Below are 25501 nucleotides of genomic sequence, written 5' to 3'. Positions count from 1 at the left end.
CCATCATGTTCTCTATTAATTTGTCCATAATTTCTCGCTGCACATAGGGAATGCGATACGGAGCTTGATAGAGTGGAGGACTATCGCCTATATCAATCTTATGCTCGGTCAAATTGCAATATCCCAAGTCGAAATCGTCCTTTGCAAACACCTGTTTGTATTTATACAATAAGTCCAACAAAGGAGTCAACTTGTCCTTCCCCACTTCACTTAAATTAGCTACCTGAAATAGATTAGCTACCTGAGCTCTAGTCAGCTCTTTTTCTTTGGATTGCAATGTATTGTTTCCTTCTGCGCTTTCCTTTGTTTCTTCTTCCGCCCTAAAAAGGTCCCTAATCTACTTCCCTTATTTAATTTTATAGGTTGAGTCGACACATTCATAATACTAATCGGTATTCTGCCGCAGTGTTGCGTTTTCACTAAGACACCTGCGATAAACGCTCCTTCTCTATCCAAAGTACAAGGTTTGACTACACCTACTTGGTTAACGACTTCTCCTCTCACGTTTCCTTTCACCATGACTTCCGATCGCGGGGGAACTATGCAATCGTTTAACAACATGACAACACTCAGAGGGTCATCTTTCCTTTTGTTTTTTCTAACTGTTGCTCTGTGGCCTATAGTTTCTAACACTTTACTCTGTTTATTTATCTGTTCATGGTTTCCTTTCCTCCTCTTCTTATATTTGTTACTTTTATTAACCTTGTTCCGATCTTCTCTAACATTGTGTAAGCGGGTCACATTTTCTTCGACTTATACCAAATTGGATGTATACCAAACCAACCTTTCCCATAAGAAGTAATGTAAAAATGATTAATCCCATTCTCATGTAAAAAAATAAAAGGGCTGGCTTTAAACACCTCGCTTTCCTGGCTAGTTCCTGCTTGATTTTTCATGAGATCAGCATGTATCTTTTTAGCTTTCTCGCAAATAATTGCTTCTGATACGCTGTCCTCCAGCACATTGTTTTTCAGTTATCCAAAGCAAAAGCAATTTCTCAACATGATCTAATATCTTCGATCTCTGTTTAGAAATTGATTTAACCCCTTTCGCAACGTTAGCAGATTTAATAATGTCTTTATTTTTCATGATTGTCAATATCATCGCTCTCGGAATATGGTGTGCAACAGTTAAAATCTTGAACACGCATGCCACCTTCATATTTCTCAACAATCACTTTTATCAGTTCCATTGTGATTCTAGTCATTTTTTTAGTTTTCTGTTGCTTTTCATTTGCCTTTTTTGCAATTCGTGATTAATAAAAATAATAAAATTTTACATACAAATTAAAATCAGAAGAAATTTAACAAAGTTATAAACCATTGCACTGCGAACGTCTACTTTGGTCTAGTACACCGATAGTGCTATTTATACGCACCATTATAGATGGTGCGTATAATTGAATTAAGTCGTATACGGAACAAAAGTCATATACCGAGCAAAATTTGTTTCGTCCAAACAGGATGTATTCCAAATTTGGACGTATTCTAAAGCAGACGTATACCGAGGTACCACTGTACTTGAAAAAGTAAACAATGTTACAATAACTCAGCTGGTGCTTAATTAGTTTTCATATACATGTATCTGTATATATAAATATATGAAATATTCATGAATCATGATGAATTGATGATGTGTTGAAGAATGTGTGGTAGAAAAGGAAATGCATATTTTGAGGTGTTTAGAGCATATAATATGCACCTAAAATGTATTTTTTAGTACCTAAAAATCCAGTTCTCAATTATAATATACAGTAATATTTGATTTATGTAAGGGAGGGTTAGAAGTACAAAATAATCTAATAACCTTAATGTTTGTTATTTTTTGCCTGGGCAACACCAGGCTTATCTGTGTGGTGGTACACCAATATATTTTTTGTTATATTTTTATATATATGTATATATATGATTTTCTATCTTTCCTTCTTTCTTTGTTCTGTGTTCCTTTGTCTGTACTTTCTGGAATTTTCGTCCAGGTGTGGGTGGTCGATGACCTAATTAGGAGACAAAGGATTAGAAATAGCCCAGAGGGCAAGTGAGAGACTAAGTGAGTACCTTCTGGCTTTGGACCTAGAAGAGGGAAGACTGTCAGAGAGAGGTCTCCAGGTCAGTGTTGCTTCGACTGAGAGAGTCACGAAGAGCACGTAAGAAAGAAGTAGCGTTGATAAGGACATTGGTCAGCCAAAGATAAAGGACTTTTTTTATCGATTCTTGCATGCGATCCGTCCCCAAAAGGAAAAATCCCAAGACGAAGTCATCCAGCAGCCGCCACCTCAATCACCAACTCGGGTACCCATTCCTTCCTAAAAATATATTTCTGTTTCTCTGTTCTAATCTAACTTTCTTTTCCTTTTTCCTTTTCTTTTTAGATATAAGTAGGTTTAAGTTAGAAGTTAAGTATCTCTTTGTATCGCGAAAGTTCTTGCTCGACTGTGAATCGAAAAAGGTGTTGTTTGTTCTTTTGTTTGAAGTAAGGAATCAGGAGGTCGGAATCAACAAGAACCTTTCCTGTATATGTTCACAGAAAAAAATAAAGCACGTCTTATTTGTTTTATATACCTGTCTCTGTGAAAAATCAACCCTCACCACGTGCTTATTACAACATCTGCTAGTTTATGCATGTACGCACGCATGCGCACACACAATATACAGTACATATAATATTATATTATAACATACATATGTATAATTACTGCAGTTAGCCCTCAATGCTGCCATGTATATCAAAATTGTGTTAATCAATTACAGTGGTACCTCTGTACTTGATCAAACAATCATGACCCTCTCTAGAAATATTGCAGTCCAAAAATATTTATCAATTGAAAATTTATTAGAATAAATTTTCAATTGATAAATATTTTTTGGCTGCAATTTGAAAAAATTGTAGACATATAAATTCCCATTGTTAGCTGTGTCCATCCTTAATCTGGAGAAAGAAATTAGATAAAGGAAAGTTGAGATCACATATGGAAAGCTATAGGACAGGAGGTCCTGATTAACTATATATGAACATGATGTAAACCAGAAGTCATGTTATTTCAATTCAAAAATTTTTCCCTGAAGGAGTTAGATCATGGGGTGGCCAACAGTTTTTGCCCCCAGGCCGAATTGGAAACAACTTTTTTCGCGGGCCAAACCAGAACTTCCCTAGGAAGATTTTGAGGTGGTGTGAGATTTCATTGTGGTGTCACCCCGTAGAGACTAAATTGTACATAGAGATTACAGATAGATTTTTCACATCATCATGCTTTACCAACATTTTACGCTGTACTTAAGAGATTTGCAATGGAGGGTTAACTGTAAACGCACGGTGAGTTGTTGACCTTTTTTTTAGGAGTCAGAATTTTTTCATCAAGCTATTCGGACTTGAGTAGTTAATATTAGGGCCACATAAATTCATTAGACAGGCCATATGTTGGCCATGCCTGAGTTAGATAGATGATCAGCATGACTATTGCTAACAGGAAGGTATGATGTACAAAAGCTACTAATTTGAAGTGGAGATCATATATCTTAAATTAATTAAAAATTGCAGCCTGGCATTGTGAAAATGTCAGAATAAAGAACTGCTCATTATTTTAATTTTGTCATCAGTATAAAAGTTGTGTGTGATAAAAATAAGTAATTAATTTAAAAAATAAAATGAAACCTTAAAGCTCCCTTAGTGATTAACAAAACGATGACAAAGGATGCACATGCCCCAATGTACAAGTGCCCCTGATTGCCATCATATATTACATTTAGTTTGTAACGGCATATAACTTTGTATTTTTAAAATTTTTATGTTCCATGCTCGTTTGCAAAGAGAAAATGTGTTCTATTTCTAGATTTATAACATTCCATCCATGATATTAACTGAAGAAGACAGATATATTGTCAAAAGAGCTTTTAAATGTATTTACCAGTAATGCCAATAGACAGCTTGCCAAACTTTTGAATTTTTATATTAATTTTGTGAGAGTTCACAGTTGGGAGAGCTGTAAGTCAAATGCATAGTCATCATTTGTATTTTTTTTTCTCTCTCATAAGCAATGTGGTAGATTTGAATTTGTTTAGCAATGCCAGAGAAAATTGGTGAATAAGAAATGATGCATTTGAAACAGCGAGTGAACAAACTTATTCTTGGAGATCAAATTGACAAAAAAAAAAAATATGTTAAAGTTTTCAAGCCATCCACACTATGCTTAAAACAAAAGTAATTTGATTTTTGAAATTCAGAATTGAGTCGTCTACTAGAATAAAGCCTCTGTGCATTGGTTTTCTCTGATCAATAAATATCACACAAAGAAGCTAAAACAAAATAGTGCTTCTCAAGCTCCAAATTTTGCCTGCAAAGACTTACTTATATCCTGAAATGAAAAAAGTTAAAGGATTACTGGTTCCAATCAGTGGCAGTGGTAGACATTTCAGCAACAAAGCTCTTTAAAAAATATCACAAAGGTGGCTTCCAAGGCTGCTTTGACAAGTGAAGGATGCTGGAAGAAGTGTGTAGTTGCAAGAGGAAGTTTGAAGTTGGCATGGTGTAAGTTTATTGTGTAGTAAAATTTATCAAAGTTCAGAGTAGTTTTTGACTGTGTCATAAAAAAATATTTTAATTATCTTTCTATTTACTCTTTGTTTTATGAAAAAATAAATATTAAATAATGAGAATCATTATGGGAGCAAGTAAAAAATGTATGGAAAATACAGTATTTTCACTTCTATAAAACATGTGACATCAAAAAACTGTGGTATTGTTCATATTGAAATGAGAAATACAAGAGGTATAATTTTCAAAAACACAGAAAAACTATTTTGTGTTTGAACAAGATTTTAGCAGGTTCAAACTCCAAGACAAGTCCCTTGTAATTACCTTTTCTTGCGATACAATTATATACAGAATTTCATGGTATAAAACTGGGTCTGTCACAAACCTTACGTCCCGGAAATAACAAACCTAACAGTTTGGGATTTCACAAGCATGGATCACATCAAACTAATCTTAACCTACTTATGACTAAAATAATATGATATATGTACAGGTAGAGGAAGGAAGAAGAGATCTAGGACAGGGGTACCCAATCGTCTTGAATGCTCTCTTTTCACATTGATTGGATCCAACTTTCTTCGTCTCAGTTAATGTTCTCTCTTTCTCAGAACTTCTTTGCGATTTTGGGATGTTCTCTCAAAAGGTGCCTCAAAGATACTTACGAAAATTGTCTCTGAGTTCCCAACTTAAACATTACTTTCTCATGCTCTTATTGTCTGCTGAAAATGACCAAGAGCCTCTTCTCAACACGTCTGGTCTCCTCCGTGTCTACCCCAAAAAGAGTGCTGGCCCATTTTCCCTTTAGGCCCTTCCCTCCTTCTATTGTTCTTACTGCCCCACCCTATTGGGGAAGGGTTTAATCCAAATCTACTGTATTGTAGTTTATATATAGTTAATACATGGGAATCAAATTAATAAATTTTAAATACATAAAATTATAGAACTGAAAATTTTAAAAAGTATTAAAAATAATAAGATAATCAACTGCATTTATTACCAAGATGATATTGAAATTTATGAAAGTATAAAAAGTATAAACTACTTCACTTACCCTAATAAGGCTGATAAAACAAAAACCAATATTAATGAATTGAAGTGTAATGTTAATGTGAAAGATATCATTCCAACAAGTGATAGAATATACACAGCAATAGTAGTCTCTCTGCAAATAAAACATTGCAAGCATGATTAATTACATTATTTAAAAACAGTAATTAATTAACACTATATTTGCAATATTGTAAATATCATAATGAGTAATGAAACTTTAAATTATTTGAAATGTGAAATTTTATTAACACTATTGAGTCAATCAGAACAGAGTATATTGGAGCAACTATCCAGTCATTAAGCATAAGAAAGGGCATCAAGCTTCCATTGATAAAGAGGAATGGTCTTAATGGCATACTCATTAAATCAGTGTCTGTACAGTTCAACAATGCACTGTAATCCATAAAGTCTGATATAAAACATGCATTAAAACTTTCAAAAAGTTAGAAACTCATACAGAAGGAATGCATGAAAATCACGTTTTGAATTTATATAGTTTACCATATTTATTTGATGTCACAGATGCCTTCCAATCAAATTTACATTAGATTTTGTTAAATTCTGAATGTTTGTTCTTTTTTGGAACTACATAGTACTTGATGACGGCTACTTAATGTAGTTGAAAATGTTATTAAACTTGTGTTGTTGATAATCTGTGCTGGATTGTTTGGTGATTGGTGTTTAACATACATGCATACTTACACACACACACACAGTTCTTACACACGTAACAGGAAAAAATTGTTTAGAAAGAAGAAAAACTTACATTGCATCAAATGAAACTTTAAACTGAAAAAATATAAATATTGGTAATCAGACTATTGATTCTGTTGAAAAAAATATAATCTGAGAGGAAGGTGAGGAAAAACTTTCCTATGGAAAAAGGGTTAAGCCCTGGATAACCCCCTTTCCATAAACTTTTGTTGGTGGTTCAAGAATCCAATTGAATCAAGAGGTTAAAGTTAACTATCCACTAACAAGGACTTTAAACAGTATCTGTGGGTAGATCTTTGGAGAGAGGTGGGTAGTCAAATGGAGAGAGAAAAGTCACATTTGAGTTTCTGAATGGAAGAGTTGAATCTGACCAAACCAGAGAATCATTTGTCCTTGCTGCTCTCCCATGAACTAATCACAAAGTTAAACCTGAATAATTGACTAAGATGAGTTCTATTCTCAATGATTAGATCGAATCCTTTCATCTCTTAAATTTTCTCTTATCCCTTCCTATTCTCCATTTCAACTCATCAGTACTCCATCAAATTTACTTGAAGTACAGGTATTTATCAACCCACTGACCATCTTCAGGACAGACACACACTGCATAAATTATGCAGTAAGTGCACATTTAGATGTTACATACCAGTTAGGAAATGCAATATAGAAAACCTGAAATTCTTCAGCATAAACAAACTTGTCTTATAAGAGAATTTCAAATTAGTTTTCTGTCTCTTCCTTTCTCTAATAGTAATACATTAAAATCCCAGTGTTGAGTATCAATTATTCTGGAGAAAAAATTGACTGATGTCAGATATCCTGACATTGTTCAATAATTGTGTATCTAGTCACAGTACAGTGGTACCTCAGGAAACAAAATTAATCCGTTCCGAAACTGAGATTGTATCATGAAAATGTTGTAAGGTGAATCATTTTTCCCCATACGATTACATGTAAAAACCAAATAATTCGTTCCAACACAAAAAACACTCAAATTAAAAAAATAATAACTATAGCAAGGAAAACACTGAAAAACGCATTTTGTAGTTGTAAATGTATAAATAACCATAATAGAATAATAATTGGTTAAAAAAAAATGTAGTTTTATTTGCACTGTATCTTTGAGGATAGACAACATGGAGGTGTAAACTGGTGGCGGAAGAGAGGGAGAAGGGAAATGATACTAAAACTTAACTCACATAACATAATGTAACAATAACTTAAAAATAACTTAGAAAAGAAAAAAAAATTACTGTTGTTTTATAGATATATATTTTTTAAAATTTTTATTCACTGCTTTTTGCTTTCTTTCCTTCACTTCCACCAGCACTTTCACTTGATAGAGGTCGCTTATCAAGTGAAAGTGCTGGTTATCAAGAGGTCGCTTAAAATATCTATCCAAAGAGGTTTTGGCTTTGCCTACTTTTTAAAATGTTTCTAAAATGACTTAGGCAAATGTCATTACTCCGAGCAGCAATACTGCCAGTGTGAACCTTTTCGGGATGTTTCTTTTCAATAAAATCAGTCACTTTCTGATAATACCTCAAGATTTCCTTTATCGAGCAAGATCCATGATGAAGCAAACTCGCGGACAGACCAATGAACAGAAGTAAATAAAAAATTGCGCTGCAAACTAATGTAACGTCGTATGGTGAGTTTTTGTTCATATCGTGGAGCAAAAATATGTTCGAATCTCATGTCGTATCCTGAAAATTTCATATGCTGGGGTGTTCGTATCCTNTTAGCATTCAGAAGATGCCCGTCTTTGCTGAGGCTTCTGCGCAATGAAAAAGACAAACCTAACAGATAAGCTACCGGGGGTGTACGCTGTCCGCCTCACGGACCACAGATTTGATAGGAAATTGGTCTACGTTGGCGCTACTAAACGTGCTATTGGTGTCAGATGGACTGAGCACCAACGGGACATCCTACACAACAGAGGTTCTACATCGTTATCTTTGTATGCTCCGGACCCGAAGATCTCTGTGGACTTCGACAACACCAAACTCCTTATTACCACACCGTTTACGGACCACCTCAAGTGGGTGGAACAAATGGAAATATGCAAAGCATACAACAATTCTGCACCCATCAATTCGAGGGATGAAATTACCCTGTCTCTAGCGTGGCAGGCCCTACTCCAAAAGGAAGATTCACATTAATAAATACGTAGAATAATTAGGGTATTAAAACATCAAACCCGCTGATATGATCTTTTATTTTTATTTAATCAAAAATGCATAAAACGCCGTTATAAAAAAAAACCGAACATTACGTAATGACTTTTGATTGAGAATACAGGAATGCACGTGATTCACCATGGTTTTTTTGAATTTCGATGTTTTAATTATGGTTCTAAAGAATTTGTTTTCAAATGTCGCAATTTAGAAGAATTTCGTTCTGCTGGTCTTCGTTTTAACGAATTTTACTGACGAATCAATGCTTGAGAAAGGACCCACGGTGGGATCAGAAAACATTTGCGTGTAGTAGTACTCATATTTACCACAGGTTAAAGGTTTATTGAGGAATTATTTTATTTTTACTGGATTTAACAGAATGAATATTTTCAACCATGTTGAATTGCCATCTTCAGGTTCTATAATGGAACTAATGAATGGAACAGGAATCATATTTGAAATTAAAAACATTTGAAAATTACAAATTTACATAGTGTGTCACATGTGCAAAAGCATAAAATATATTAAATAAAACATAGAAAACAGGAATAAATAATTAACAAGAAAAATATTAAATACAAATTAAATTAATAAATACAGCAATATATACAAATATTGTGAGTAAGAACAAATATAGCAATATAGCAAAATGTTAATAAACAAAAAAAAACTTCAAGTAGTGCTCTCCAAGCATGTGACATGACTGCAGAACCTTTAAATTGTGGATCTCTCATAAATTTCAAGAGTTTCCTAATATTTCCAAAGCTAGTAAGAAAGGATATGCAATTAACTTTGAAGTTTCTGTAGTCATGTCACATGTTTGGAGAGCATTACTCGAAGTTTTGTAGTTTTGTTTATTACCATTTTGCTATATTTATGTTTTTACTCACAATACAGAAACAGAAGAGTTCAATTTCTGTAGATAAATATTTATGTGGTTTCACACTTAAGTAAACAAAAATAATAATACTTAGTAATAATAAATAGTTTTTCTTTGTAAAGTATTTCTTTTCTTTTCACACCCTTATGACAATCCTAAAGAGCCTTTCCAACAAGCTCAGCGTAGGTAGTCATAGTTAAACAGGGGGCAGAATAATCAGTATTGCACACAGGCAATCAAACAGCTAGTGGCGCCCCTGAATATGGAATAGCATTTTTACATTTGATGTAGTATTATATGTAATAAATTGCATTTGTTTTGATTTATTCTTCTTAGTTTCTCCTCTGTCTTACATATGTTACCATCATAAACTGTAATATTAGATTAAATGCACTATTTTGTACATTTGTTGAATAATTTTTGGTCTATATCATAGGTAGTGCAATTTCCATTGCCACTACTGTAATTAAAAATCACTTATAATAAAAAAATATAAAATTGTAAAGATTTTTCTATGTGAATTATCTGAAGAGAATGTGAGAGAATTTGGTATACTAGGATTTATGACAAACAAGAGAAAAAAAATAGAATATTGTTATAAAAATTTATAAGTGTAATATATGGTTAAACTAAAATTTGATACTTAATTTTGTTGATCAAATACAATTTCATTTAGATGATTAATATTATTATTGATAACCAATTTCTAAAAAACCAACACTTACCGGAAAATGAATAAGAACTACTTGATTAAGTAACGTTGAAATGGCATAAAATACTCCAACATTTATACCTAAAATTGAAATTACATTTTAGAGTTAATAATAAATAATTTCAATTTGTATGGGTTTACTATTATCAACTATTAAACATTTGAATTATAAACTTCTGATTAAGATAGGCTGTAGAAAATTGCTTTTAGTTTTTATACCACAATGAATTTCATCAAAAAAGTAGCATCTGATTAATAGAGTTCTCTGTGCACACAAGAGTTAATCTATTTGCTAAAATTAATCCCATGTAAAACAAGATCCTGCTGTATTTATGTAATTAAACTGAATTACATTAAATCATTTAAGTTATTAACAGAAGATGGCATGCCTTCTATAATAGCAAATCATAGAACAATTTTTGGTAAATTATTTTGGAAATCAAAATATTAAAGTAGTATCTATAGACATTTTACAAATTGATTTCAAACTACAGTAGAGCGTCGTTTATCCGAAAGCTGGTTATCCGAAACGTCCGTTATCCAAAACGTCCGTTATCCGAAAGCATTCCAGTCGGCAAATTTAAATTTTTGCTAGTGCTGTGGCGCTGCAATCTTCGGCTATTTCTNTTTAAAATGTTTCTAAAATGACTTAGGCAAATGTCATTACTCCGAGCAGCAATACTGCCAGTGTGAACCTTTTCGGGATGTTTCTTTTCAATAAAATCAGTCACTTTCTGATAATACCTCAAGATTTCCTTTATCGAGCAAGATCCATGATGAAGCAAACACGCGGACAGACCAATGAACAGAAGTAAATAAAAAATTGCGCTGCAAACTAATGTAACGTCGTATGGTGAGTTTTTGTTCATATCGTGGAGCAAAAATATGTTCGAATCTCATGTCGTATCCTGAAAATTTCATATGCTGGGGTGTTCGTATCCTGAGGTACCACTGTATAGTGAAAGATTTCAGAAAGGCTCTTTTAAATTTTACTGTTCTTCCACATAAAACTCCTCCTTTGCTATGATATTGTGAAAATGCACAAAGCACTCCTTGTTTCTGCACCACATGACTGAAGGATTGGCACCATGTCAACATCGCTTACGTCAGGACTAATACCACTGCATCTTTTAGGGACACAAACTGTTATGGCCATTAGTTCATTGTTTCTTGCAAGCAGTTGTGTGCGAAAGCAGTTGGATTCGAGATGGAGGAGGTTTAGAGACAGTATGATGGAAAGAAATGCACTCTACTACAGGTTAAACAAAACTAATACCCGTTTATTACAAAGGATTATACATCTAGGACAATAATAGCGAGTCGTTTTAGAAGGGTCTAATTATGCACTAGAGTTTACAATTGATCGTGAGTTGATAAATACTCAAGTTGTTAGATCTCAAAGGAGGTTTGGCTGGATGAACCATTCAGGACCAGTAGGGTGACTTGTTGGGCATCTGGTAGATAGGCTCTGGACTCAGACAATGGGTTGACTCTAGGCCAGTTGGGTGATAGGTAGATTAGATTGAGCAGGTTGGCAAATAGGTAACTGAACAAAGGCAGCAATCAACGGCAGTGTAGGATGGTGGAGAACTGGATAGGCAATGAAATTTGATAGAATATGACACTAGAGATGACTGATGAATTCTGTCGTCATCCGATTCCTCCTTTTATTTGAGGGTACTCCCTCTTAATTCGTACTTCTATTTTTGGTAATGTTTTGTTAACCCAATAGGCAAATTTAGGGTATTAGGTTCCTGATGAACTCATGTCACTTTTGAAAGGAAGCAAATCTGGGGAGAAATGTAATCGTTTCCTACAATCTTTAGCAAGCGTTTGGAAAAAATATATATAATATATATCTTAACATTTATGCACAAATTTTAGAGTTTTTTTTCTCTTCTTTTTTTGTCTTTTTTTTTAAATATATTTTTCCTATCTAGCCTGAATTCTCACACTATTTGTATCACTTATTACCATAATTATATTTACACTAGTAAAGTTTCATTTGATTCCAATGCCTTTTTGGTGTGTAACTTTTTTGTAAATGAATGTGTATATTATTTAATTTTTAACTTTCGACACTAGATTTTCTTGATAGTAATATCTGCCGCAAAAATACAATACCTTAACAGTATTTAATAATCATTCTGATCGTAGCACATTTTACATTAAAACAAACTCATAGAATCGATTCAAATTATGTCTCCAGCAGACTGTCACCATTAAATCGAAAAAGCAATTTTAGAAAAATGTTATCTAAAAGGAAAAACAAATGATGATAAGATGATGCTGTTTTACTCCAAAATATAAAATTTGATTATGTATTTTGTAAAATTATTGCCATTTCATCATTTATATGCTTGAATTTGCAATATAGTTATAATGTGTTTTCTTTCAAATCGTTTTATGCAATATGTTTTTCTAAATATAAGTGCATCTGGAAGATTTAACTTCATTAACAAAATACCATAACAGGTCAAAAACAACAACCTACTGTAGATATACTTTCCCAAAAAGGTTTAATACACAGAATAAGTAACATTTTTGTTCATTTTGACATAAATCAACTTAAAGTTAAAATCAAGTATAATTGAGTGTATTTATTAAAAATTCTTTCAATGTTTTATTGAAAGAATTTTTAATAAATACACTCAATTATACTTGATTTTAACTTTAAGTTGATTTATGTCAAAATGAACAAAAATGTTACTTATTCTGTGGACAGGATAACACTAAAACAGGAGTCTTATTTAAAAAACAAACAAGTTTTCCTAGTTAGAATTATCCATGTAATCAATGTTAAAAACACTCAGTTGAAGAAAAATGCATTTCTAATGTTTCTCCAAAATCTTTAGAACATTCCTCTTCCATTTAATACACTGGAGAAACTGAAGAATAATGTAAAAACTTTAGAGGAACATTTGAAATGCATTTTTCTGTAACTGAATGTTTTTAACATTGATTACATGGATAATTCTAATTAGGAAAACTTCTTTGTTTTTTAAATAAATGATTCCTGCTTTATTGAAAGATTTTTAATAAATAAACTCAAGTATAATAGAGAGTAATTTTAAGAAAACTGCTGCAACAAAATTTTGGAATTATAAATCTACTTGTAGCATAAAAAAAACTTACTTAAATTTGTGTGTTAAATCCAATATATAACCACATACAACAGATCCAAGCATTCCTGTTAGAACAATTGTTAAACCCATCCATCCTGCTGTTTGTTCTTCACCCTGAAAAGTTCAAAAATATTAGTTAGTCTGCATGCAATACATGTAGTGTATGTTTTTATTCTAACCATAGTAATTTATACAGTAAATTGCTGTAGTATATTTAAATAGTTTTGTTTATAACAACAAATTAAAAATATTAATATCAAAAAATCTTAAACATTTCTATTTTTACTGGATATAAAGAATCTTCACACACCAGATTAATGTAAAATAATCCCTCAATGAACCTTTAACCTGTGGTAAATATGAGTACTACTACACGCAAATGTTTTCGGATCCCACCCTGGGTCCTTTCTCAAGCATTGATTCGTCAGTAAAATTCGTTAAAACGAAGACCAGCAGAACGAAATTCTTCTAAATTGCGACATTTGAAAACAAATTCTTTAGAACCATAATTAAAACATCGAAATTCAAAAAAACCATAGTGAATCACGTGCATTCCTGTATTCTCAATCAAAAGTCATTACGTAATGTTCGGTTTTTTTTTATAACGGCGTTTTATGCATTTTTGATTAAATAAAAATAAAAGATCATATCAGCGGGTTTGATGTTTTAATACCCTAATTATTCTACGTATTTATTAATGTGAATCCTCCTTTTGGAGTAGGGCCTGCCACGCTAGAGACAGGGTAATTTCATCCCTCGAATTGATGGGTGCAGAATTGTTGTATGCTTTGCATATTTCCATTTGTTCCACCCACTTGAGGTGGTCCGTAAACGGTGTGGTAATAAGGAGTTTGGCGTTGTCGAAGTCCACAGAGATCTTCGGGTCCGGAGCATACAAAGATAACGATGTAGAACCTCTGTTGTGTAGGATGTCCCGTTGGTGCTCAGTCCATCTGACACCAATAGCACGTTTAGTAGCGCCAACGTAGACCAATTTCCTATCAAATCTGTGGTCCGTGAGGCGGACAGCGTACACCCCCGGTAGCTTATCTGTTAGGTTCGTCTTTTTCATTGCGCAGAAGCCTCAGCAAAGACGGGCATCTTCTGAATGCTAAACTTAATCCTTGTTGTTTAGCGATTTTTTTGATACAATCCATTCTTGACATCTTTGTATCAAAAAATCGCTAAACAACAATGATTACGTTTAGCATACAGAAGATGCCCGTCTTTGCTGAGGCTTCTGCGCAATGAAAAAGACAAACCTAACAGATAAGCTACCGGGGGTGTACGCTGTCCGCCTCACGGACCACAGATTTGATAGGAAATTGGTCTACGTTGGCGCTACTAAACGTGCTATTGGTGTCAGATGGACTGAGCACCAACGGGACATCCTACACAACAGAGGTTCTACATCGTTATCTTTGTATGCTCCGGACCCGAAGATCTCTGTGGACTTCGACAACGCCAAACTCCTTATTACCACACCGTTTACGGACCACCTCAAGTGGGTGGAACAAATGGAAATATGCAAAGCATACAACAATTCTGCACCCATCAATTCGAGGGATGAAATTACCCTGTCTCTAGCGTGGCAGGCCCTACTCCAAAAGGAGGATTCACATTAATAAATACGTAGAATAATTAGGGTATTAAAACATCAAACCCGCTGATATGATCTTTTATTTTTATTTAATCAAAAATGCATAAAACGCCGTTATAAAAAAAAACCGAACATTACGTAATGACTTTTGATTGAGAATACAGGAATGCACGTGATTCACTATGGTTTTTTTGAATTTCGATGTTTTAATTATGGTTCTAAAGAATTTGTTTTCAAATGTCGCAATTTAGAAGAATTTCGTTCTGCTGGTCTTCGTTTTAACGAATTTTACTGACGAATCAATGCTTGAGAAAGGACCCAGGGTGGGATCCGAAAACATTTGCGTGTAGTAGTACTCATATTTACCACAGGTTAAAGGTTTATTGAGGAATTATTTTATTTTTACTGGATTTAACAGAATGAATATTTTCAACCATGTTGAATTGCCATCTTCAGGTTCTATAATGGAACTAATGAATGGAACAGGAATCATATTTGAAATTAAAAACATTTGAAAATTACAAATTTACATAGTGTGTCACATGTGCAAAAGCATAAAATATATTAAATAAAACATAGAAAACAGGAATAAATAATTAACAAGAAAAATATTAAATACAAATTAAATTAATAAATACAGCAATATATACAAATATTGTGAGTAAGAACAAATATAGCAATATAGCAAAATGTTAATAAACAAAAAAAAACTTCAAGTAGTGCTCTCCAAGCATGTGACATGACTGCAGAACCTTTAAATTGTGGATCTCTCATAAATTTCAAGAGTTTCCTAATATTTCCAAAGCTAGTAAGAAAGGATATGCAATTAACTTTGAAGTTTCTGTAGTCATGTCACATGTTTGGAGAGCATTACTCGAAGTTTTGTAGTTTTGTTTATTACCATTTTGCTATATTTATGTTTTTACTCACAATACAGAAACAGAAGAGTTCAATTTCTGTAGATAAATATTTATGTGGTTTCACACTTAAGTAAACAAAAATAATAATACTTAGTAATAATAAATAGTTTTTCTTTGTAAAGTATTTCTTTTCTTTTCACACCCTTATGACAATCCTAAAGAGCCTTTCCAACAAGCTCAGCGTAGGTAGTCGTAGTTAAACAGGGGGCAGAATAATCGGTATTGCACACAGGCAATCAAACAGCTAGTGGCGCCCCTGAATATGGAATAGCATTTTTACATTTGATGTAGTATTATATGTAATAAATTGCATTTGTTTTGATTTATTCTTCTTAGTTTCTCCTCTGTCTTACATATGTTACCATCATAAACTGTAATATTAGATTAAATGCACTATTTTGTACATTTGTTGAATAATTTTTGGTCTATATCATAGGTAGTGCAATTTCCATTGCCACTACTGTAATTAAAAATCACTTATAATAAAAAAATATAAAATTGTAAAGATTTTTCTATGTGAATTATCTGAAGAGAATGTGAGAGAATTTGGTATACTAGGATTTATGACAAACAAGAGAAAAAAAATAGAATATTGTTATAAAAATTTATAAGTGTAATATATGGTTAAACTAAAATTTGATACTTAATTTTGTTGATCAAATACAATTTCATTTAGATGATTAATATTATTATTGATAACCAATTTCTAAAAAACCAACACTTACCGGAAAATGAATAAGAACTACTTGATTAAGTAACGTTGAAATGGCATAAAATACTCCAACATTTATACCTAAAATTGAAATTACATTTTAGAGTTAATAATAAATAATTTCAATTTGTATGGGTTTACTATTATCAACTATTAAACATTTGAATTATAAACTTCTGATTAAGATAGGCTGTAGAAAATTGCTTTTAGTTTTTATACCACAATGAATTTCATCAAAAAAGTAGCATCTGATTAATAGAGTTCTCTGTGCACACAAGAGTTAATCTATTTGCTAAAATTAATCCCATGTAAAACAAGATCCTGCTGTATTTATGTAATTAAACTGAATTACATTAAATCATTTAAGTTATTAACAGAAGATGGCATGCCTTCTATAATAGCAAATCATAGAACAATTTTTGGTAAATTATTTTGGAAATCAAAATATTAAAGTAATATCTATAGACATTTTACAAATTGATTTCAAACTACAGTAGAGCGTCGTTTATCCGAAAGCTGGTTATCCGAAACGTCCGTTATCCGAAAGCATTCCAGTCGGCAAATTTAAATTTTCGCTAGTGCTGTGGCGCTGCAATCTTCGGCTATTTCTCGGGCTACTCAAATATTTTACGTTTTTGATACTAAATTAACATCTGAAGTATAATTTTTTATTGTTTTTATATTTTTCAATAAATTTATTTTGTTTGTACAAAATTAAAAAATAATTTTTAACGATACAATAGTCTTCGTTAGGCTTAACATCGACGAAAATTCAACGCAAAGCGACACGCAACGGAGAGAAATTTCAACACGGGATAAATTAATATATTTTTTCGTACATGATTCGTTATCCGAACCACCCCAGTCCCCAATTGATTCGGATAAACGACGCTCTACTGTATAGTTGAACCTGTATCTCAAATCTCATAGGAACAAGAAAAAAAATTAGAGAAACAGGTTGAGATAGAGGTTCCTACACAATAAACAGTAATAGGTTTGATTGAAGGTACAATATTTTATTATTAGAATAGTATTATACTTAATACAGGTATGTACTGTAAATAAAACATTTTTGACGTATCTTAATAAAAAAATAGTTTGTCAATAGTTTCTGATGCCTAACTTTCTTCAACCAATAAGATGCAAGCTAAACTTGTAGCCAAGCAGAGGAAAATTGCAATACAATAAATAATTGCAATAATGCAATTATTATGTAGGGAATTTGCAATTATTATTGCAAATTCAAAGCTTAATGACTACATTTTGACAGTATAAATTGTAGTAGAGAAACACCTCTTGCAATACAATACATAATTGCATTATATTATATTGCAAGTGTCAATTACAATTAATAATTGCATTATTAATTGTAATTGACACTTCAGTTCATGATTTGAAATAGAAATTTTGGGAGAAAAACATACATAATATATTGCATTTGGGCTGAAAATACAGGGAAAAAAATAAATTTTGAGCTAGAAGTTTTCAAGATAAACACGTTTCAGATAGACAGATTCAACTGTATTTCCATGTAGAAATTTTCAATATCATCATAGAAATTATTCTAAATAGAAATCAATAATTTGTTCAATCATTTAATCAAATATTTGATTAATAATCAATAATCAAATAGATATCAATAATTTATATTTAACATTTTCAAGAAAATTTTCTCAAGAATAATAATACAAAACATGTATTTAATTCACTTTCTTAAATGTTCTAATCTTAAGCTTAAACTAGCTAAATCAGGCATGGCCAACATACTACCTGTCTAATGAATTTATCCGACCCGCGATTAATCTTTCAATATTAGCTATTGAAGTCTGAATAGCTCGATAAAAACTTCTGACGCCTAAAAAAAAGTGTCAACAACTCACTGTGTTTCAAGTTAACCCTCCATTACAAATTCTCTTAAGTACAGTGTAGAATGTTGATAAAGCATGATAATGTGAAAAATGTATCTGTATTCTCTATGTACAATTTAGTTTCTAAGGGGTGACATCACAATAAGATCTCGCACCACCTCAAAATCTTCCTAGGGCAACCTCTGGTTCAGCCCATGAAAAAAGTTTTTTTTCTAATTCGGCCCAGGGGCAAAATCTGTTGTCCACCCCTGAGCTAACTTCATCCTTTCAAAGGAAGCTGATAACTATCCGAGGCATTACAGTATCTACCCAGGGATCATCATCAGGAACTCCATCGACAACACAACTGATTCACGAGGCATCAAGATTTATGCAGACGGCTCCAAATCTGACTCTGGAGTCAAATGTGCATTTGTTGTATTCAAGAACTCTTCCTGTCTACATCAGAAATATCTGAAATTGGCCAATCACTATTCAATTAACCAGGCAGAGTCACTTGCCATCCATCAGGCCATTGCCTGGATTCGTGATAACCACCATATCTATAAGGAATGAAATTATCAATCACATTTACAGTGGTGTCAGCAGTACTGCAATCCATCAGATTCTGAAGGCTAACACCAACTTACCTATTGTCCATGACAGTGTTAAGAGTTTTCAGGCCCTTAACAACCAAATCAACATCACCATCCAATAAATCAAGGGGGACTCCAATGAGCAAGGAAACAATAGGGCCAACCTCCTTGCATGGAAGGCCCCTCAAAGACTTCAAAGTGACAGTTATATCAGGATCTCTCCCAGTTGGATCCAACAAAAGATGCACAGATAATCCAAACATACTGGCAGACCAGATGGGACAAATCAAACACAGGTAGGATTACTCACGACTTCTTCCTGGATGCTGACGACAGGAATAACACTGCCTGTTAAATGGTCTCCTTTCAACTCACCCAATTGGTTACCGGCCATGGAAACCTTAGGACTAGGATTTCTCAAACGGGATCCTGGTTGTTTTTTAATCTGGGAAATATCCCAAGAAATCCCCCAAATTTCTTAAAAGTTCACTTTCTTATTTTGTGTTAAGGTTGAGGAAATTTTGCAAATAGAAAGTATAATTAACTCAAACTGTCAGAATGCATTTGTATTTATTAATTTTAAACCTACTTATTAGATTTTTTAAATTTTTGCTCATTATGGCATGTCACAAATGGCCAATAATCAATACATAGCTTATTTGTGGCAGGACTCTGAAAATTTTTTACTTATCAGAACCTGTAATGTAATAATTGTACTTATGATGTCTTAATTTTTAACCATACCCAGTAGCTTCAATAACTGCATAATGCCAGGTTGTGCAAATTGGACAAGGATACAAGTACAAAGTCTGCAAGTATGACATTTTTTCTTTATAAACTGATTATTAAAGACAAATGAATTGCTGAATTATAGGGCTATAAGCTTGATGTTTCTATTAAAGTAGCCAAAGTAGACAAATCAAGAATACTAGAGAGTAAAAAAAAAGTACTACAATCTCGAAAACGAACTAGAAATCTTCCAGGCTACAGGTGAAAAACACATCTGTCTTCTCTTAAATGCATTAAAGATGATTCCACTCACATGAATTGAATCAAAAAGGGTATTCTTGGTAGCAGGACTTTTCTTTAGTAAAATAAGAATCAGATTGAGTGATTGGCATATTGACCATCTTTGCTTTTTAAAATCTTTAATAATTTACAATAATATTTTGTATTATGTTTTACTTAAAAAACAAAAATTACCTTTTAAGTTAAAAAAAAATGAACTTAGATCAAACTTCTAATTTTCAACTCAATTCAAAGCATATTTTTGTTGTTGCATGCTGTTTCCAGCAAACTTTACTAAATTTTTTCTACTTATGAAAATTTCTATGTAATTCAAAGGTAATTTTTAATATATATCTTACACAGCATTATTAATATGATTTTGGTTGCAGAATGTATTAAATTACTTTAAAAAATGAAAAATAATTATATCATTTGATTTCAAGATATTTTGTATATGTTTAAAATAATTAATTCTATCCCAGGAACCAGTTCACTTTTTTCCTGAAATCCTGGTACAAGCAAAAGACCAGAAAATGAAACACCCTACTTAGGACCCATCTTAAGAGGTTCCTGAATAAACTGATGGACTCTGCCCATGCAATTTGAACAAGGAAGAAGATACTATGCGCATTCTCTTCAACTGTCCTCTTCACAGCATGCAAAGGAAAACTCTAGCAGACATCATATACAGTGCAGGACTTCATTGGCCTTGCAAGTTCAATGGACTGACTAGTGACAAGAACAGTCAAGGCTCTTAGAGATTTTGCAAAGAACATTAATATATTGGATTAGGCTCTATCACTCTTCTTATCAACTCTAAGTGCTGTTCTGCTTCATGCACAATTGTTGTGTGTTTGTGTGTCTACTGTTTAATACTGCTCTTCCATGATATCTGCAATGTAGTTTACAAATACATTTCAAGATAGAAGTTTACTGTTTATATCCATCTACTAATGTTCATATTTTACCGAGTTGTTATATTGTGTTTTGGTTTCAATGTATCCACTGCACAGGTTTTTTTTTGGGCCTACTGTACGTTTGTGCATTTTCTTTGTTATCCATACCTGTAAATATTACATAATCATCTCTTGTATAAATAAGTTTACCTCTATTTCTCTGTATTTTAATTAACAATCTTGTAATCACTATACTTTAAATAATAAAAAATACAAAGCCCGATGCTTATACAGAAATAACCAATGATTGCCTTAAATATCAGGCTATAATCTGGCTAATTAAATGATTGATAGAAAGTATTTTAATTAGCAATATTATAGCCCAATATTAAGGTAATTGTTGGTTATTTCACTATACTTTATTTTGTGTACTCCATTATCTGCCATGAATCTTATGTTTAACAACAGGTATAAATATGTATCTACAAAATACCAAATACATATTCTATAATTTGTTTTAGTTTAAGTCTCCAATGCAGCTCAGGACCTCCCTTCCCCTTACTCTTCAATATCTTCATCCTCTTGGCCCCTGCCACTAATCTTTCTCTCATTCTTTTCCCTTCTATATTTTCTTTTCATCCCCTTTTAATAGCTACACCTATGAGTATGGCCTTCTTCCCTTTCCCTACCTGTTTTGTTATGTAGGTCTACCACCATTGTGCAATTTAATAATTTTTATCACAAAATTTCAATGCAATCTTTCAAGATTATTTTTAACACTTATTTATACTAGTTTAGTTAGATTTATGTAAAACTGTTTATTTTATGTTTATATATATTTTTGGATTTTGTTAAGCACTTACAGAACTTGAGTCACATTATGAATAAAAGTGAGAAAGGTGCAGACACAGGTGTGTGGGGAACACAGAAATCTGGTGCAAGGGATCTTCGTGAGGGATCTTTGGAACATATAAAAGAAACAGATTTTAGTCATTGAAGAGATTAAATGTATTGTTACATTTAAGCAGAATAGTGAGAAAGACTGATAGAATTTCAATCTACTTAGGTTTTGTAGAATAGTGACAGAACTTGAACTTATTTGGGTATTATTGTAGAATGTAACCTTGGTTTGCTGAATTTATCTCATTGTATTTTAGGTAAATTTTTGGATTAAAACAAACGGCTGGTAAACTAATCCCTTATTACCTTTATGTACAGTATATCAGGACATTTATTTTATTATTTTATATTATTGTAGTGCTTGTAAGGAAGTATTATAACCGCAGAGTTGACGAACCCCAGCAGGTCCGGGTCCGTATTAAACAGTGTTCTCAAGATCAATTAGTTTGTGTAGGTTAGCATACATAGACTTCTTGGTGCTCCGAATTGCTTTTCTAAGACAGACAAATTTGACTTTTGGGAGCAGTGAAGAGCAATCCGTTGGTAAACTGAGCCTGTGAATTGACATTGGAAATACCTTGTTCTGTTTGCAGTCCCACAAGAAGTTGAGTTTTTCTCTGGTTCTTGTTAAAGCTAAGATGCTCTTTCTGTACAACTTGGCAGGCAATGCCATGTTTACACTTCTTTGCATTTGTAGCTAGAACTATTTTAAGATGATCAATACAAACCTTCCTCACTTGTTTCCAGCCATTTATACACGAGTACAAACATTTTCAGCCTTCTTAATAGGCCTTCTTCAGGTACGCTGTGGTCTCTGGAGACCTTTGTGAATTAATTGTTAGAAAATTAGATAGCCAAGTGTTACAGTCCTTCAACGCAGAAATCATTCTTTACATGCGTTTTGTCTAATATTAACCAGTTATAAAGTAGCAGTTATTAACTTTAGATTTGGTTAAAGGGATACATATATGGCCATATTTATATAATACATTAAGTAAATGGACAAGTTTTTGAACATTTTGTATCAAATACTTATTATCTAAACTATATCCAAATATTGCATCTAGACTGCATTTAAATAGAGGAATTTAATTAAAAATTCCAATATTTAAATGCATACTAAAATTTTCTTAAATTATCATTTGCAAATTTTATTTACTAAACTTTACTATTAATTAATTATTGCTAATTATTATTATTAAAATCATTTACATGTACCATAATTTCCTGCCCATAATCCATGGCAGCATGTAATATGCAGGTGTGGCAGTACACCATGTCTTTGTAAATAGGAGTAGATATAAGTTTTATTTCTCCTAAATTCCTTTGTCTTTAACGTCTGTTTCTAGAACATTCTAACCTATTCTTTTTCTACAGGTGGGGGACAACCTTTGTCCAAGGACGAAGGGAGAAGACAAAGGGGATACTAAGAAGCCCTGAGGCCATCAGTAAAAACGAACAGGACACTTTTGGGTCAGCGTTTGAGTTGTATAGATGTAAGAAGGAGCAAGCTAAAGTTTGTCGCCTAGTGGGACAAAAGGAGAAGGCTTGGAAGTTGTCTGCGAACGGATGAAAATTAGAACACCCAGATTAAGACTTCAAAAATGCTCTTGAATTCTCAAGAGACAGAAATGAGAGGAAGGAAATTGACTCAAGTACTGATATAGAGAAGATCGGAGACTGCCAAATTTACCTGGATACCCACAAAATCTGTCCTTTTTCCTTGTCTCTTCCCTTCATATCTCTTATTTTTTTCACCCTTCTTCCTTAGAATATAAGTTAGATTAAGGTAGATTTAAGTTAGTTGTAATATCTCTCAAACCATAATTTTTACATTGTCACGAACATGTGTCTCTTGCCTGTGAAAGCATAAAGAATATGTCAGACAGTGTCGAACTTATGTGCGTACTATAGTTTGGGATCAAGTGTGTTTAGTGTAAACAAACCAGGTGTAAGAAGGACCATGTAACCGTAGTTAAATAAAATCCTGTTTAATTTACAGTTACTTCTTTTGTCATCCTTTTATTTGTCCTCCTCACCACCACACAGGTACAATTTTTCATTGACAGAAACTGCCACACTGTTCACAGTGGCCTATAATCTGCAGGTGATAATTTTTAGATCAAAAGTAGCACTGGATTTATCAGGCTAATTAAATATACAGATATAAAATAATTTATACTAAAACAGTAAACAATTAAATTGCCATCTTGTATTAAATTTGATAATTAGAATGAAATTAATTTAGAATATTTTAAAAGTAAAGATCAATGTGAAGCTGAACTTTAATCCACAACTCCTGCTTACTGTGGAAATACATTGCCAATTATGCCATCTGGATCTTCATCCAATCTTCACTTCCACACCAATTAATTTAGAAGACATAAGATCATTTCAGAATTATTAGTCTAATTTCAATTTTATGATAAAATTAAAGTGAAATTAGTATTAAATTACATAAATAAAAATTAACATCATATATAAATTGATTCTATACAAATATTGAAATACTCCCTCAACATAATTTGATTTCTCTTGAATCTGGTTGTCTTCGACATTTTCAAAAATTTTTATATTAATAAAATATAGTTAAATTATGTGCCTAATAACTTTCTGGATATGACACTGGAACAAACTTTCCTTTTTTGTTCATAAGCAGAATGTCTTGTGATGTCACATCAAAAAAATTTCAGGACTTCATCAAGGTATCAGGAACTAAGGCCATGCACATCGGGGCTTTGGGGTTTAATCCCATTTTGGAAGAATTATAAAAAAAATCAAATGAAAAAATAATTTGTATCCATTTAGTTCCTCCTTATTGTATACTACATATATCTAAAATTGTAAAAATTAACAAACTAATTTTATAACAAACTAAAGTTATGAAAAGTTTTTTCATAAACCTCATTCTTTTAAAAATTCTGTGCATGGTCCTATCAGGGTCATATGCTATTAATCATTATCATCTAATTTAAAGTCTTAAAATAAATTTAAATGATTTTAAAGAATCAGCTTGAAAATGTGTATTGGAGGGTCAATGCACATAATACTATATTCACAAATACATATAAATAATTTCATTAGCACCTTTGTCTTTTGTATCTGCTGGACACAAAGCTTCCCTATCATGTTTTATCAAAAATTTCTTAGCATGGGAAGTAAAATAATTTTAGAACCATTTTTTGATGTGGAAAATTGTTGCAGCTGTACTCAGCAAAATATAATCTGCACTATAAAAGTTTTTTAATAAACCAAACAATTGCTGTAATCAATTGGGCTAATTAAGTGCTATATTAATGATTACCTCTAGTACCAAATTACTTAATAGTTAAACATTAAGTGCTATCTCTTATTAAATTTAATAATTATAAATTTATGAATTAATTCATAAATTAATACTTCACGTTTTGTGATGTTTATATATAAAATGTTTTTAAATACAGAATTCACATTACACAAGAATATTAGAGGTACAGAAGTAAAGAATAAAACAACAGTAACAACATTGTACCAAGAAAAGGAAACAGATTGACAATGAAACAAATTCTCTGAAGGAAAGAATTTTAAATACCAATGAGCAAATATTTATTGTGACAGTAAAAATTGCAGCCTGACATTGTGATAATCATATTCTTAATTTATTTAATTTAAAGTACAGTCGATCCCCCTATAAGATCATTGATTTTTCCGTTTTATCTGAATTACATGTTGTACGAGTCACTTAGATTTTACAAATATGTGAGCCGTTCACAGCCCGGCACACGTATTTGTAAAATCTAAGTGACTCGTACAACATGTAATTCAGATAAAACGGAAAAATCAATGATCTTATAGGGG

The 25501-nt window shown here is 32.3% G+C and overlaps 1 protein-coding gene across 2 annotated transcripts in view; it reads right to left on the bottom strand.

Moving 5' to 3' along the window:
* Positions 1 to 25501, bottom strand: part of LOC111635236 (uncharacterized MFS-type transporter C09D4.1-like) — a 103727-nt gene that overhangs the window by 8633 nt on the left and 69593 nt on the right. For both annotated transcript variants that reach the window (XM_023380137.1, XM_023380138.1), the window contains 3 exons: positions 16431 to 16498; positions 13196 to 13299; positions 5579 to 5689 (listed from right to left, as the gene is read on the bottom strand). In XM_023380137.1, coding sequence (XP_023235905.1) covers positions 5579 to 5689; positions 13196 to 13299; positions 16431 to 16498 — 283 coding nt within the window. The remainder of the gene's footprint in view (positions 1 to 5578; positions 5690 to 13195; positions 13300 to 16430; positions 16499 to 25501) is intronic.

This window comes from Centruroides sculpturatus, unplaced genomic scaffold, assembly GCF_000671375.1.
Source record: "Centruroides sculpturatus isolate CEXI.00-Female unplaced genomic scaffold, Cexi_2.0 scaffold953, whole genome shotgun sequence".
Classification (NCBI taxonomy): Eukaryota; Metazoa; Arthropoda; class Arachnida; order Scorpiones; family Buthidae; genus Centruroides; species Centruroides sculpturatus.
This window is presented reverse-complemented; position numbering and strand designations above follow the sequence as displayed.